This window comes from Cryptotermes secundus, unplaced genomic scaffold (assembly GCF_002891405.2).
Source record: "Cryptotermes secundus unplaced genomic scaffold, Csec_1.0 scaffold1084, whole genome shotgun sequence".
NCBI lineage: Eukaryota > Metazoa > Arthropoda > Insecta > Blattodea > Kalotermitidae > Cryptotermes > Cryptotermes secundus.
The window spans coordinates 865,265-879,690 of record NW_019724603.1 but is presented as its reverse complement, the minus strand read 5'-3'; the positions used below and the strand labels follow the sequence as shown (position 1 = coordinate 879,690).

General features: G+C 45.6%; 1 protein-coding gene across 2 annotated transcripts in view; it reads right to left on the bottom strand.

The window, feature by feature from the left end:
- LOC111862528 (protogenin) overlaps positions 1-14,426 on the bottom strand; it is a 214,597-nt gene that overhangs the window by 98,462 nt on the left and 101,709 nt on the right. For both annotated transcript variants that reach the window (XM_023848010.2, XM_033750698.1), the window contains one exon: positions 10,081-10,201. In XM_023848010.2, the coding sequence (XP_023703778.1) occupies positions 10,081-10,201 (121 nt within the window). The remainder of the gene's footprint in view (positions 1-10,080; positions 10,202-14,426) is intronic.

The window sequence follows — 14,426 nt, the reverse complement described above, 5'->3', positions numbered from 1 at the left end:
TCTGTGCAAAAAATTAAGGTTGCGAAATCCAAAGAAGTGAAAACATCACATAATTTGGCAGAATCTTCTAAGAATGGCTCGCTCGCTCACTCGCTCACTCACTCACTCACTCTCACACTCACTCACTCACTCACTCATTCATGGAGCTCAGCCCTTCTTGAGAATCCGCCAATTGTGCAACCACTCAAGAATTTTCCAGCATTTTATGAAACCCGAAGGTTCATTACCGTGTTCACAAGAGCTCTACGCTGGGCCCTGTCCTGAGCCAGACCATTCCAATCCATACCATCCCATCCTATCTAAGATCCATTTTAATACTGGCCACTCATGTACGCCTTGGTCTTCCCAGTGGTCTCCTTCCTTCTGGCTTTCCCACCAATATCCTATTTGCATTCCTCTTCCCCCCCCATTCGTGCTACATGCCCGGCCCACCTCATCCTCCTTGACTTGATCATTCTAATTATACTTGTCGAAGAGTACAAGTTATGAAGCTGCTCACTGCGGATGGGGGAGACGCCCTACAGGAATGGCTGGAAGCTGTCGCGGGCAGCCGACAAGGGGTGGTTCTCCAGCTTGGAGGTTGGACGTGGGGCTAACTCCTCACCCTAAAAAAATAAGTTTGTTACGAAAGTGTTCAAGAAGCCTTTAAGAAAGGCTATGGCTTAAAGAAAGGTGTTTTGCTGCTGCTGATGATGATGATGATGACTATTACTCCGTATTTCAATTCATTCATTCATCAATATCTGTACGGCCCTTAGTTGGGACCTGGCCTCTTTTTGAATTTCGCAATATTTTTTACACAGACGGTAGGACCCCTTGGAAGAGTGATCAGCCCGTCGCAAGGTCGCTATCTAACACACAGGACAACACAAACACATAATAAACGCATCACTTGAGTGGGATTCGAACCCACGATTCCAGTGTTCGAGTGAGCGAAGACAGTTCAAGCCTCAGACCGCGCGGCCATTATGATCGGTCCGTATTTTCAATACAACACTGCATCACAACATCTGAAGGTGTTTGTTGGTAATAAACTGTCGAAACCGCTGCCTATCACTACAGCACAACTTTGTGCATGTAGTTCAGTACCGTGCGGTAGACGTTGCGTGTAACACGCCATTCCAGAGGTCCGCCACATCTTCAGCGCCCTGTGGCCCTTATTATGAAATCCAATTATGTGGTTTTGTTTCTGTATGGCTTCGTTTACGGGTCTGCCCTCTTGAGGGAGGGGTTCTTTCAATGTCAGACCATGACCTATCCTTCGGCATAACTTAAACACCAAAAACGAAAGCGCGGGGAGGGAAAGGCAGTTTCGCCAACCAGAGAAGAGGACAGCAGAAGCGGTAGCACTTGTTTAGCAAGGCTGCATTCCAAACCACTTTAATCGGGTCCTCTCTCTGTCTCCTGCGTCGTACAGTCACCAAAAACATTGAATAAGCTCCGAGGCGCCCAAGAAACCAACATCTCAATCGGCAGTGTTAACACACAAATTTGCATAATTCGGGCAATCCTTCCTAACATTCGGCTCAGAATAACCTGCTTTCCCCATCAGCAATCTAAACATTAAAGAAACTGTATCTTCTGGGACATAACGCCGTGTAGTCCGTTCACAGACGTTTCGGAGGAACACGTCGCCTACATCTTCAGCATCAAAGAATAAAACAAGCAAGAAACTAGTGTAAAGCAAAGCTGTGTCTGCCCTACCACTTTCGAGTTGGTTTTCTGCTTCCAATCCTAAAAGATGGAGGCGGAATGTTCCTCCGAAACGTCGGCTGAGTTTCAACGGACTGCATGGCATTATATCCCAGAAGACAAAACTATACATAACAACTGCTGCGAGAACTTCAAATCCTACGAAAGAATTTAAAAGTTTTGTATGAATGTGAAACTTGGTGTGATATCAACGGAAGTCTGGGGACAGCTCCATAACATGGAGACTCAGAAACTGCATTCCTCGCCAAATACTGTTAGAATGACCGCTTCAAGGACGGGAAGCGCAAACAGCACAGGAAAACCGGAGGGACTACGTACATCAGTAAGACCTACGCAAGATGGGAGGATAATATTACAATGATTATTAGAGTAGGATTTTCCTCTTCTCCGTGTTTTCCAGGCCCCATGCGCCTACATGCAGTGGTATTTACGAGGGAGTGATTAAACAGGTCACAAATGGAAGTAAAACAGCTGTAATGGACGTAATAGGTTTTCTATGTGTATCACTAGGTAGCACAGTCCAGCTTCATGACAGTCTAGGTAACAGACACGCAAGCTCATGTTCAGAGAACGGTTTCAGTAGTCAAAATGGCAACCGTGCTTGAGTGTATTACCGAAGGAGCAGCGTTCTTTTGTGGGTTTCTTGTTGTGGGAAAAATGACTCAATGCAAAGGGTATTCTTATAGAAATGTTTCCTGTTTACGGTGGGAAGTATTTGTCACGTAAAGCGGTTCACAGCTGGGTGGCAGACGTTTCGTTGAAGAGGTTGAAACGTAGGTGCGGAAGTGGCTGAGACAAGAGTGAAAAGACTTCTATGATACGGGTTTCGAGGCAATGGTAAAGCGATTGGACAAGTGTTTCAGTGTTGTTGGAGGATATGGCCAAATTTTTTTTTTTCAGGTTCGAATATCACAGTCGCCCAGCTACTCAAGAATTTCCCATCATTTTACTGAACCCGAAGGTTCATTACCGTATTCACAAGAGCCATCCAGTGATCCGTATGCAAAGCCAGATCAATCCAGTCCATACCACTTCATATTTCTCCACGATCCGTTTCAATATTATCCTTCCACACATGTCTAGGTCTTCTTAGTGGTCTCTTTCCTTCTGGCTTTAACCACGAAAATCCTATATACATTTCTCTTTCCCCCATACGTGCTACATGCCCGCACATCTCATCTTCCTTCACCTGATCAGTATGATTACATCAGCTGGCCAAGCAACACATATGGCCCGTTAGACAAATATTTCTTAATATTTTCCTTGTCTAAAAGAAAGAAAGCCGGTATCCGAAACGTCGTACTCTCTTAATTTATGGCGCGTTCAGTAGAGAGAGCTACAAAAACACTCTCACTGGTTTCGCCATGTCGCCGCCGCTATCGGCCCGAGAGCCGCTGAATGGACTTACGTGAAAACTGAGCTGGGGAAGTTTCACTAAAATTCGTAGACAAATTCCAACTTCGGTTAAAATCGGGCACTTTACATAAAGCCTCTGTGTCCTCATCTCAAGGCGAAACCAGCGAGAAACTTGCTGAATATTTATCGGAGCAAAAAAAAATGGTTAGAAGAAAACGCGCAGAGGAACGTTAAACAAGCGTGTTATGCCAAATTCCGGTTTTATGCGTGTCTTGCGATACTCGGTAGGATCAAATGCAATCTACCCAACGCGCTAACACTGCTACCGCTGCGGTCAGTGATAACAGTGGCTGCAGCGGTCTAAAGCATGGACTGTCTTCGCTCGCTCGAGAAATGGGGCCGTGGGTTCCAATACCACTCGAGGCATCGATGTCTGTCTGCGTTTATTCTGTGTTTGTGCTGTTCTGTGTGTAGCTGGCGGCCTTGCGAAGGGCTGATCTCCCTAGGATTAAGAAACTGAAGTGAAACAAAGCGTTTCACGGATGCCCTGTACTCTGGAAAGAGAGGGAGATATGGCTACATTTCCTTCCTCACCAATTCTTTTTTCAATGGCTCTTCCAGCCCATTCTGGGCCATGGCCCATCATTTTACACAGGTGGTAGTACTCCTTGGGCGAGTGATCAGCCGGTCCCAAGACAGCATAAACACAGAATAAACGCATACACGCATCCCCTGAGTGGGATTCGAACCCACGATCTCAGCGTCCGAGCGAAAGAAGACAGTTCATGTCTCAGACCGCGCGGCTACTGTGACCGGCTTCCTCACCAAATATAATTAGAAATACCAAGTCATTTTGGATGCGCAGGGCATGTAGCATACATGGGAAGGAAGAGGAGTGCATATAGAATTTTGGTAACACGCCCTGAAGGGGCCGGGATTGCTGACTCGGTATATCGACTGGCTACGGACTAGACAACCGAGGGTTCGGAGTTCGAGTTCCTGTAGGATCAAGAATTTTCACTTCTTCAATCGTCCTGACTGGCTCTGGGGTCCACCCAACCTCCTATACAATGGGTACCGGGGGCTCTTTCCCTGGGAGTAAAGCGGCCGGGGCGTGAAGCTGACCATTCATCTCGAACTAATGCCTAGATCAAGAAAATGTGTATCTATACATCCACTCCCCCATACGCCTTCATGGCGTAGTGCTTAATTAGTTAAGCGCAGGGGACAACTTTACCTTTTTACCTTTTGCCGTGAAGGAAACAGACTACTGGCAATAACTAGAATAGACAGCAGGATATTATTAAAATGGGGATTTAGGTAAGTAGAATAGGGGTGTAGAATGCATACATCTGGCTCAGGATAGGGACCAGTGGTATAATGTTATGGGCGCGGCAACGAACCTTCGCGCTCGGACAAGTACCCGTAATTTAATCAGTGGGTGGACAACTGCTTAGTTAGTTAGACACACTGATAATACCATGGTAGAGCGGAACAGGAGCCTGGTTATGCCACACAGCTCCTCTGGTCACCACAGTTCCAGTCTTCACAAAGCGCGACGGCATTTCCGAGAACTACACGCACAATGCGTTGCCACTGTGTGAGGTCACACCGCTTGCATCATCTGCCAGGAACCAAAGCCACTTTTGTCGCATTCCGTCATGTTGCGAACCTGACCGCAGCGCAATTTTCTGTCGGAGAAAATTACAACGGTCAGAGAATTTATTATCCGAGGAACTTTCCGAATTACGTGAACAAAAGTCGGGGGCGATTCGGAGGAATATATCACTTCCATCCTCTACGTAGAGGAGTAAGCCAAGAAGGCTGGGCTGTTTGCTCCCGTCTTCTTCCTTCCTTGGCTAACATGAACACCCTGAAAATTGGGGCGGTTACTCCGAAACGCACTCGGCCATCGAGCCCTATGGTCTGTATAAAAAAGGTTACGTTACTGAAGAAGAGGCCACGGCCCAACAAAGGGCTGCAGAGCCACTGATGAATGAATGAATGAAGTGAATGCTCTGAAACGTCGGTTGACGTTCACCGGACTACACAGCTTTGTATCTCAGAACTCTTTCCGAAAAGCGGTATTTTTCGCCGACCTGAAATGCAATCCATATGTGTAAAAAGTCAAACAGCAGCAGCCCGCCCCACGCTGTAGCTGCCAGAAAGAAATGTAAGGACAAGGACAAGCAAAAGGTTCCTTTGGATATACAACGCCGGAAAATCAATGGATATTGCTGCTTCACGCTTGGGTTCGAGTCTAAATAAGTTTCCTTGCTTATTTTTTTTAATTCATGAGGGGCACGCGGTAACGTAGTTGGTTGAGGCACTATGCTACAAGCCGAAAGGTCCCTAGTTCGATTTCCGATGTCACTGGATTTTTTCAATGTACCTAATCCTTCCAGCCGCACTATGGCCCGGGAGTCGATTCAGTCTCTAACAGAAATGAGTACCAGGAATCATCCTGAGGGTAAAGGTGCGGCCAGAGCGTAAGGATGACAACCTCATCGCCATCTGTGAGCCGATTGTCTAGAAAATGTGGGAGCCTCCACGGCCTGTTATAGGGATAGCTTTACACTTTCACCTTGCTCCTTCACTCATCAAAAAGCATCGGACGGAACTAGTTGGTCAAGATGTAACGTTCTAGACCTGTATTCGCAGTGTGCTGGGTTCCAATCTCTACTGGGACACTGGCTATCCTGGCTGATTTCCCTCTGTCCTTTCAAGCAAATACGGGGGCACTGCCTCGATTCTGCCACGAACGTTTCCTTCCGAATCCCTTGTAATTCGTTTCATCACTCGCCCTGATGTCTAGCACAATACACTCTCAATACCAAAAGCGAAGTTACGTGACCGACCGACGTGAAAAGCACTCGGGCCGTGACAATAAGAACCTAACCTTGATTTATTTTACGGTAACCATGACCATAAAATGTGTTCGGGACGTCAGAATGTGGCGGGTGTACGTCCAAAAGCCTAGAGACGCTAAAGTTCCTCCAACTGCACTGCAGGCTTGTCTGTACAGGCACGTCAGTTAAATTAGCAGTGCAGAGCTCGAGTTACCAAGCTTTAATTTATAAGCCTTATTCCTTTCGACAAGAGTACGTGGTTATTCTGAAACACGTACGCGTAAATGGAAGTCATCAAACACGTTCATATTCACTGAAATAGTATAAAGACATCACTTAGCTTAACGTCCATGTATTTATCGTCCGTCAATATTGCAACACTTGTTTATTCACTTCTTAATTTTAATTTTAGTTTAACATTAGTAAAGGCAACACCACACGCTGTGGAGGAAACACGCAAACCAGGGGCACATGGCAGTCATAACTGAAAAGTACGCTACGAACGTGAGGGGCAAGCTGCCAATACAAAACACCCTGGACAGACATACATTTATGAACAATGGACGACGACGCCCCGTGCGAGATGAAATAAAATGCACCAAAATAACGTGGGTATAATAGAAACTTTAAAGGATTTTGTCTGGTTTAACCTTGAAAAGAGGACTGCAGCGTGTGATTTTAACACGAACTAAGACAGTGTAGCAGTTTTCGCATAATTTAATAAAATATTTGTAACATATCAAGACACCTGAAGATGGCCGTTAGGGGCCGAAACATGTAGTGTCAAAGTGTATAATGTTAAATTAAAATTAAGTAGTGAATAAACAAGTGTTGCAATACTGACGGACGATAAATACATGGACGTTAAGTTAAACAATTACAACAGGATGCTGAAATACAGAATGACATTAGTTAGGCTAACAAGCTTCGGGGTCATTTTCTTTAACATAAATTCAAGACCGCCTCTGTGGTCTACTGGTTAGAGTTCCAGGATACAGATACATACATCCGGGTTCGATTCCCGGGGCTACCAGATTTTCTGAGAAGCAGTGGGTCTGGAACGGTGTAACCGTACGTCCCTCGCCAAAATTATTTAATTAAGAGCATGTCGAATTGAGGCACTGTTTCTCACCATGAGAGACGCTCCTCCGGCGAGATACCATCCCGGGACCGTCTAGTAGTAATTCAAGTATTGTCATCCTTAGGCTTGGGGTTTCACTATAGTCCCTAACGTCGCCTGTTTCCTCCTAGTGTCATAAACCCATGGGCTGACATTGCGCGGGACGGGCCGGGAGGGGTCCTGGGTTCCCTGCTCGTGTGGCCTGAAGACCTAAAAAAGTTTATGGGCATCTCGAAAAATACGAATATAGGTCAGATTCCGGGCTCGACCCTTGGCTTTCTCTTTTTATTTTCTCGTTTTTTTATGCCAACTGGGGGACTTGTAAAGAGAGGGCAGTTGTTTGCAGGGAACGGAGGTGGACAGTTCAAAGAGGGAGTTACCGGATGGTAGCTGAGGAGTGGCGTGTATGGTCAGGGAGCTCGGGGCAAATTTGTGTGCAAAGGTTAAGTGTGACGGAGCGGCTAGCTTGGAGCAATAATATAAAGACTGATTACTGTAACAAATTTGAAATTAAGACTGCAATACACGGTGTGTTCTGGAGCCCCCGGATTCATGAACCCCGAAATGTGTTCCACTCCCATATCCGAAGCACCCGTATCCATGAGATAAAGAACTCATCTCGAGTAATAGTCGTGGCAGCTGTACGTCGGCGGACGGTTACAACGAAGTCCACTCAGCCTCGTGAGGATAATTGAGGAGCTATACGAAGGAAAAGTAGCGGCTCTGGTCTAGAAAACCGAAATTAACGGCCGTGGGGATTCGTTGCGCTGACCACGCGACACCCTCTATCCGCTAATGTTGGCACTTAACTTCGGTGACAAGCGGCGATCGCTCGGTCGGTATANTAACACCACATATACACGGTGCCAAATCCCAGAAGACTGCTTTCTTCATAGTCACCGCCGTGAAAGCCTCAAATCTTACATAAAACAACGGAGTTTGTCTTTTAATTCAAATTTTTATTTTCTAAAATAACATCCTGAAATGTGGCTAAAACGATAATTTTTTTTTATTTTTGAAGGTAACGCTTTGAAATGCAATTAGATCAATAAAGTACGAATCAGAATGTAACAACATCCTGAAATGTGGCTAAAACGATAATTTTTTTTTTATTTTTGAAGGTAACGCTTTGAAATGCAATTAGATCAATAAAGTACGAATCAGAATGTAACATCAGCAACTCGGAATCAACCAACAAAAATAAAACTCCGTGATTTCAGCCCGCAAGCGAACTATACCGACCGAGCGACCGCCGCTTGTCGGCGAAATTTTGTGCCAACTTTTGCGGATAGAGGGTGTCGCGTGGCCAGCGCAACGAATCCCCGCGGCAGTTAATTTCGGCTTTCTACACCGGCGCCGCTATTTCCTTGAAATAGCTCCTCAATTACCATTACGAGGCTGAGTGGACCCCGTTCCAGACCCACTACATCTCCGAAAAAAATCTGCTAGCGCCGGGAACCGAACCCGGACCTTTGGATCTGTAACCAGGAACGCTGACCACTAGAGCAGAGGCGGTCCGGAATCAACCAACAACAAATATAAGACATAAAGAGAAGTCCGTGACAAAATGAGTATCCCTTATGAAGGAAGGACTGAGCACATGCCTCATTTCATGGCGAATGTCAAGTGCTGTATACACGAGTACAGCTGCCTGGGCTATCAGGGTGGCGGCGCAGTCTGTCTTCGCCCACTCAAACACTGCGATCGTGGGTTCGAATCCCACTCAAGCCATGGATGCTTGTGTGTGTTCATTCTGTGTTGTTCTGTATGTGCAGGTATAGGCCTTGCGTCGAGCTGATCCAACGTCCAAGGAGTCCTACCGACTGTCTAAAGGTTCGGCCACACAGAGCGCTACGTACGCTGTGTTCGCTATACGAACAGAGAAATATCTCCCTTTATTGCCAATGTGACTGGCCACACAGACTTCCGTACGCTACGTACGCTATGTTCCCTATGTTAGCTGCGTCGCAGAGTGTACACAGCGTACGTGGCGTACGTAGCGAATATAGCGTAGCGCTCTGTGTGGCCGAACCTTAAGATTAAGAGACTGAAGTGAAACGAAGCTTTTTCACGGATGATCTGTACCCCAAGTGGGCCCAACAGGAATAAATAAGCAAGCAGGCAGACGGGCGGACGGACAGAGAGACAGACAGATGCTTAATTATGGAGACATGTAAGAAAATTTTCATACACATGAAGGAGCCACTTCCAAAAATAGACGACAGACCGAAATACCAAATGCATAAGGAGAGAAAATTATTCGTTTTTATAATGAAAAGGACAAACGATGGATCTGCGTATAAGTAGCATCCAGTGTCCCTGGCTACGCTCGGGGAAAACCCAACGAACAGTCGGTAGGACAAGAAGAGAGGTGTTTCTAATAAAAAAAAGAACGGCCAACAATATGTGGACGTGGGGCCGGGGTATACCTGAGGGTGAGGAGGCAAGAAGAGGGAAAAGACTAACAGATGGTTCCAATATATAGCTATTTACTGAGAACGTCAAACCTAATTTCGCCGCAAATGTTAAGTATTTATACTGATGGCCCTATTATAGAACAGTGTGCGGAGGGCAATCAAAATTAAATGTCGAAATCACGGCTAATTTTGCGGTGAATTCAACGGCCTATACCACAAATTAGCAGATCGGTCTAAGGCATGAACTGTCTTCGCTCGCTCGGATGCTGCGATCGTGGGTTCGAATCCCACTGAGGGCATGGATGTTTCGTGTGTGTATGTGTTGTCCTCTGTTTAGGTAGAGGCCTTGCAACGAGCTCATCACTCGTCAAAGGAGTCCTACCGTCTGTAAAAATGATCATGAAACTGAAAGATGATATCAGGGTCCACGGGGGCTGCAGAGCCAGTGGGGAGGGAAAAAAAACATAAATTAAGGTACACTAGGAACTGAGGTAACTTTACTCAAAATTCAAAGCTTATCCAATTAGGAAAATGGCAACAGAAATGTCTATTCGTCCAACTACGTAAATACATGAGAAGTTCTGTCTCCGTCGTGTGTATATAAGACCCATGCAGAATTACTTACTGGCGACGCGAAGGTGAGCGGACCTGGAGACTAGGGCCCCTACTGAGTTACGTGCCATGCAGCGATACAGTCCCTGGTCAGTAGGGCCTTCCTGCTGCGGACCACCACGTTTCCACAAAACCTGTTAACACAAAAGCAATACATCAATGACATTACAAAACACATGATCACACACGTTCGTTGAAGTGGGAACACTTCTGAGCAATGTTCGGTAGCTGCAAAGTTTAAATCGAGGCCTTTCCTCACTATGGCCTTTCGTGGTATTCATGTGTTCTTGCGGAAAGGTCCACATTATTTCCAATTAATCTGCCACGTGACGCTATATAACTCGAGGTACTAACCAAAGTCCTTAAACAAACTACAGCTAAACACGCAAGGAAAATTTTGTCGAAAATATTTAAAAAAAAAGTAAAGCTGTCCCTTGCGCGGTAAAAGGCATGAACTGTCTTCGCTCGCTCGGATGCTGGGATCATGGGTTCGAATCTCACTTAAGGCATGGCTATCTGGTGTATGTGTTGTTCTGTGTTTAGTCAGAGGCCTTGCGACGTGCTGATCATCCGCCCAAGGAGTCCTACCGTCTGTGAAAATGGTTACGGAACTGAATAAGAGGCCTCGGCCTGAACGTGCTGGAAGAGCCACTGAAAAGAAAAAAAGCTGCACCTGTCTTACATTAACTGAGCACTGTGCCATGAAGACATACAGGGGAATGGAGATATAGCTCCGTCATTTCTGACCTCGGAGCTAAATTCTAAACCGGGAAATCTAACTCAATGGCTGCTCGCCTGAATGTTACACTGAACGGCAAAGACAGTGGAAGGTCTACTGGTTGATGGGTTCCCGGAGAGGCATCAGAGTCGCATGGTCTTGGGGCCAAGCCCCCTGAAACTATGTATGACAGAATGCATACGGAGTTGATACGGAAGGGGATCTTAGAGAAGGACCTGCGAGGATGTAGACGAACTCAGCTTGGTCAGGACACACTAGCTTAAACAGAATAACTACCCTATGGTTTCTTGAGAGTAGGAAACTGTTGACAAGCTGAGTTACTATCAGATTTTCGGGGGGCCGTACAACTTGCTTTACAACCGCATCGACCGATGCATCTGTGCCTAGCGTCTTCTTCTTACCCAGTAAGAGACACACTTCCAGAGTCACATCACTTCTGCTTTTGTCTCGAGAGCTTTGTTTAGAAGTCACTGCACAATATTCCGTATTTCGTGGGCACTCACTTCGGCTAGCTTATGTTTCGTAGCCCACAACTAGATTGTACCGCTACGCTAGACGTCTACAATAATAATAATAATTCAATTCATGTTTATTTACGTGCAATAACTTAACAGCACAGTGGCCAATTACAAAGTTAGCACGAGTATATAAGGTACAGAAAATTATAAAACAAAATACAAATATGACAAATAAATCTGTGAACATAAATCTAAAGAAGACTGAAATATATACATACATTTATGAAATATTACGAATGTTGCTAATACTATTAGTAACTAAATACTAAGATAAGACAACTGGGAGTGATAGAATGAAATTAATAACAAGTCAAAAAATTAAAACCAATTACATAAGAAAATCAAAGTTATCCGAGGTATATACAGTTGTAGGTAATGAAAACACTAATCAAGTAACACCGTAAAAGGTTTGGTACATGCTTGTAAAATATGTTTCAGAGAAACCGCTCCGTCTGCAAATATGTCGAGATATTTACCCACCACGTTGGTAGCAAGGGGGCACCGAGAAGAGGGACAGTAATAGTAATAATAATAATAATAATAATAATAATAATAATAATAATAATAATAATAATAATAAAACTCCGTGGCATGTAGTCCGCAAGCGAACTATACAGACCAAGCGACCGCCATTTGTCGGCGAAGTTAGTGCTTGCGGAAGCGGCCTCCGTAGTCTAGGGGTAACGTTCCCACCTCATGGCTCAAGGTACGCGGGTTCAAACCCTGCGGGGGTCGTGGAATTTTTAAGGGCGGAAAAATTCAGGGAACAAGTCCTCCGGGAGGGCCTTTAAGCCGTGGGTCCCGTGTCGTAGATTTACGGCACGTGAAAGATCCATGTCTCTATGAGACCTCTGAGCAAAATTAAGCAACAGATTTCCCGCCCAAGTAGTTTCCAATGCCTCTGATAGATGGGGGAAATATCAGGTACCGAGGGCCGACCTCGTTGGCCGAACGGGGCTGATAGCACGCACCTGTACCGGTAGGTTATGGCGACAGTAGAAATTAAAGGGGGACGCACAATGGACCAATAACTGGTCTAAGTGCATGGGAAACCCACCCCCTCTAATAGTAATAATAATAATAAATAGTGCTTGCGGATAGAGGGTGTCGCATGGTCAGCCTAAAGGATCCCCACGGCCCTTCATCTCGGTTTTCTGGATCGGAGCGGCTATTTCCTTGAAATAAATCCTCAATTATCCTTGCGAGGCTGAGCGGACCCCGTTCCGTACCCACTTCTTCTCACAAAATCTGGTAGCGCCGGGAATCGAACTCGGGATCTCTGGAACTGTAGCCAGGAACGAAAATAACAAACAAAATACAAAATAAGGCAGTTTTTATACCAGTAATAAATTAATATCAATTTCATGAAATATTAAGGTTATCATTAATGGGTGGGAAAAGTAATATAAATACATTTCCAGTGCTTATGCCATTATGCGGCGAGAAAGGGATGATGATGATGATGATGATGATGATGATGATAATAATAACAGTAATAGTCTGTTCTGCTGTTGGATTCGAAATTCTCGCAGCTGCGATTAGGAAGAGTTCTGTATGCTGTGATATAACGCCATGCAGTCCGACGAAAGCCAAAGGAACGTTCCTCCGAAACGTCCGCTGACTTCCGCCGGGGCTAAACGGCGTTACAGGCCAGAAGACACTCATTTCGAAATCCGATAAGAACTAACCGGAAGCGAGGCGGTTACCGTAGCGGTAAGGAAGTGTTCGTATTTCGCAGGTGCTCGGTTCGAATCTCGGGTCGGACATCGGATGACCTGACAGGACTTTACTGGTTCCCCTCACTCAGCACAAGCCACGGTTCGACGAAGGCCGATCAAAACTATTGCATCATAGGAAACAAGCCAAACTGCAATGGTTACGGACCAGTAGAAACACCCATTCGTAGTTGTGATGGCAATACACGTGCAGAAGGGCCACGCCTCAGGGTAGCAGTACTGGGTGCCTAAGTGTGAACTGGCTTCTTCCGGCTCAGAACACGGGCCAGTGGAGGCCTCTTGTGAACGCGACAGTTCCAAAAATTGTTTGGAAATTCTTAAGTAGCTGAGCGACTGGCGGCTTCTCAAGAAGAATTCCGCTCCGCTGGTTACAATGTACAATACGCAAAATGCGTGTTCTGCTGCCAATTCCATTTGTTTACTTAAGAGAGCTCTGATCTCCAGAACCGACGTTTTCCTACGCAATATTACAGGCTTACATACTAAACGTGAGAACGTGATTTATAAAAAAGTAAAGCTATCCCTGTAACAGAGCGTGGAGGTCCATAGGGTTGTGAGATGTCGAGGCTCCCACATTTTCCAGACAGTCGGCTAGCAGATTTCGGTGAGGTTAAGTAAAGCTATCCCTGTAACAGGCCGTGGAGGGCCACAGGATTGTGAGAGGTTGAGGCTCCCGCATTTTCTAGACAATCGGCTAACAGATGGCGGTGATGTTGTCAGCCTTAAGTGCCGGTCGCCTTTAAACCTCAGGAAGATTCCTGGTACTCGTTTCTGTTAGAGGCTGAGTTGACCCGTGGGTCATGGTGCGGATGGAAGGATTAGGTCAGTTGACCTCTTCGGGAATCTAACCCGCAACCTTCCGGCTTGTAGCATAGTGGTTCAACCAACTAAGCTACAGCGTGCCCCGTTTGTTGACCATTAAAGAACTTAGACGTAGTACGCCACTGAAAACGCTCTTAACTTAGTTTTTGCACAATAAAAAAAATTGAATGAATCCACGAGATTATGTGAATTGTGGAAAATAAATAGCAGGCAGGAAAAAGCGGTTTCAATGTGTTTCCAGTCTAATTCAGATGCATGTTCGTTTGCAATTCCGGGCATGGCAGACCGGCAATCCTGTATTGTAAGGGCGTGGAAGGAGGACTCAGGCATGAACATAGACTGAGGGTCCACGATTTGAGGTTCTCACCGCGGTAGAAACGAAGAGTTCCACCGAAAGTCAACCGACGTTTCGGATGAACGTGTCGCCTACATCCTCCAACTGCTAACTACATACAACATTCTGATCTCTTGAGTGGCTTATTCTTCGGCACTGAAGACGAAAGCGGAATATTTTTAAGAAAGGTAAAGTTCTTCCTATGCTTAA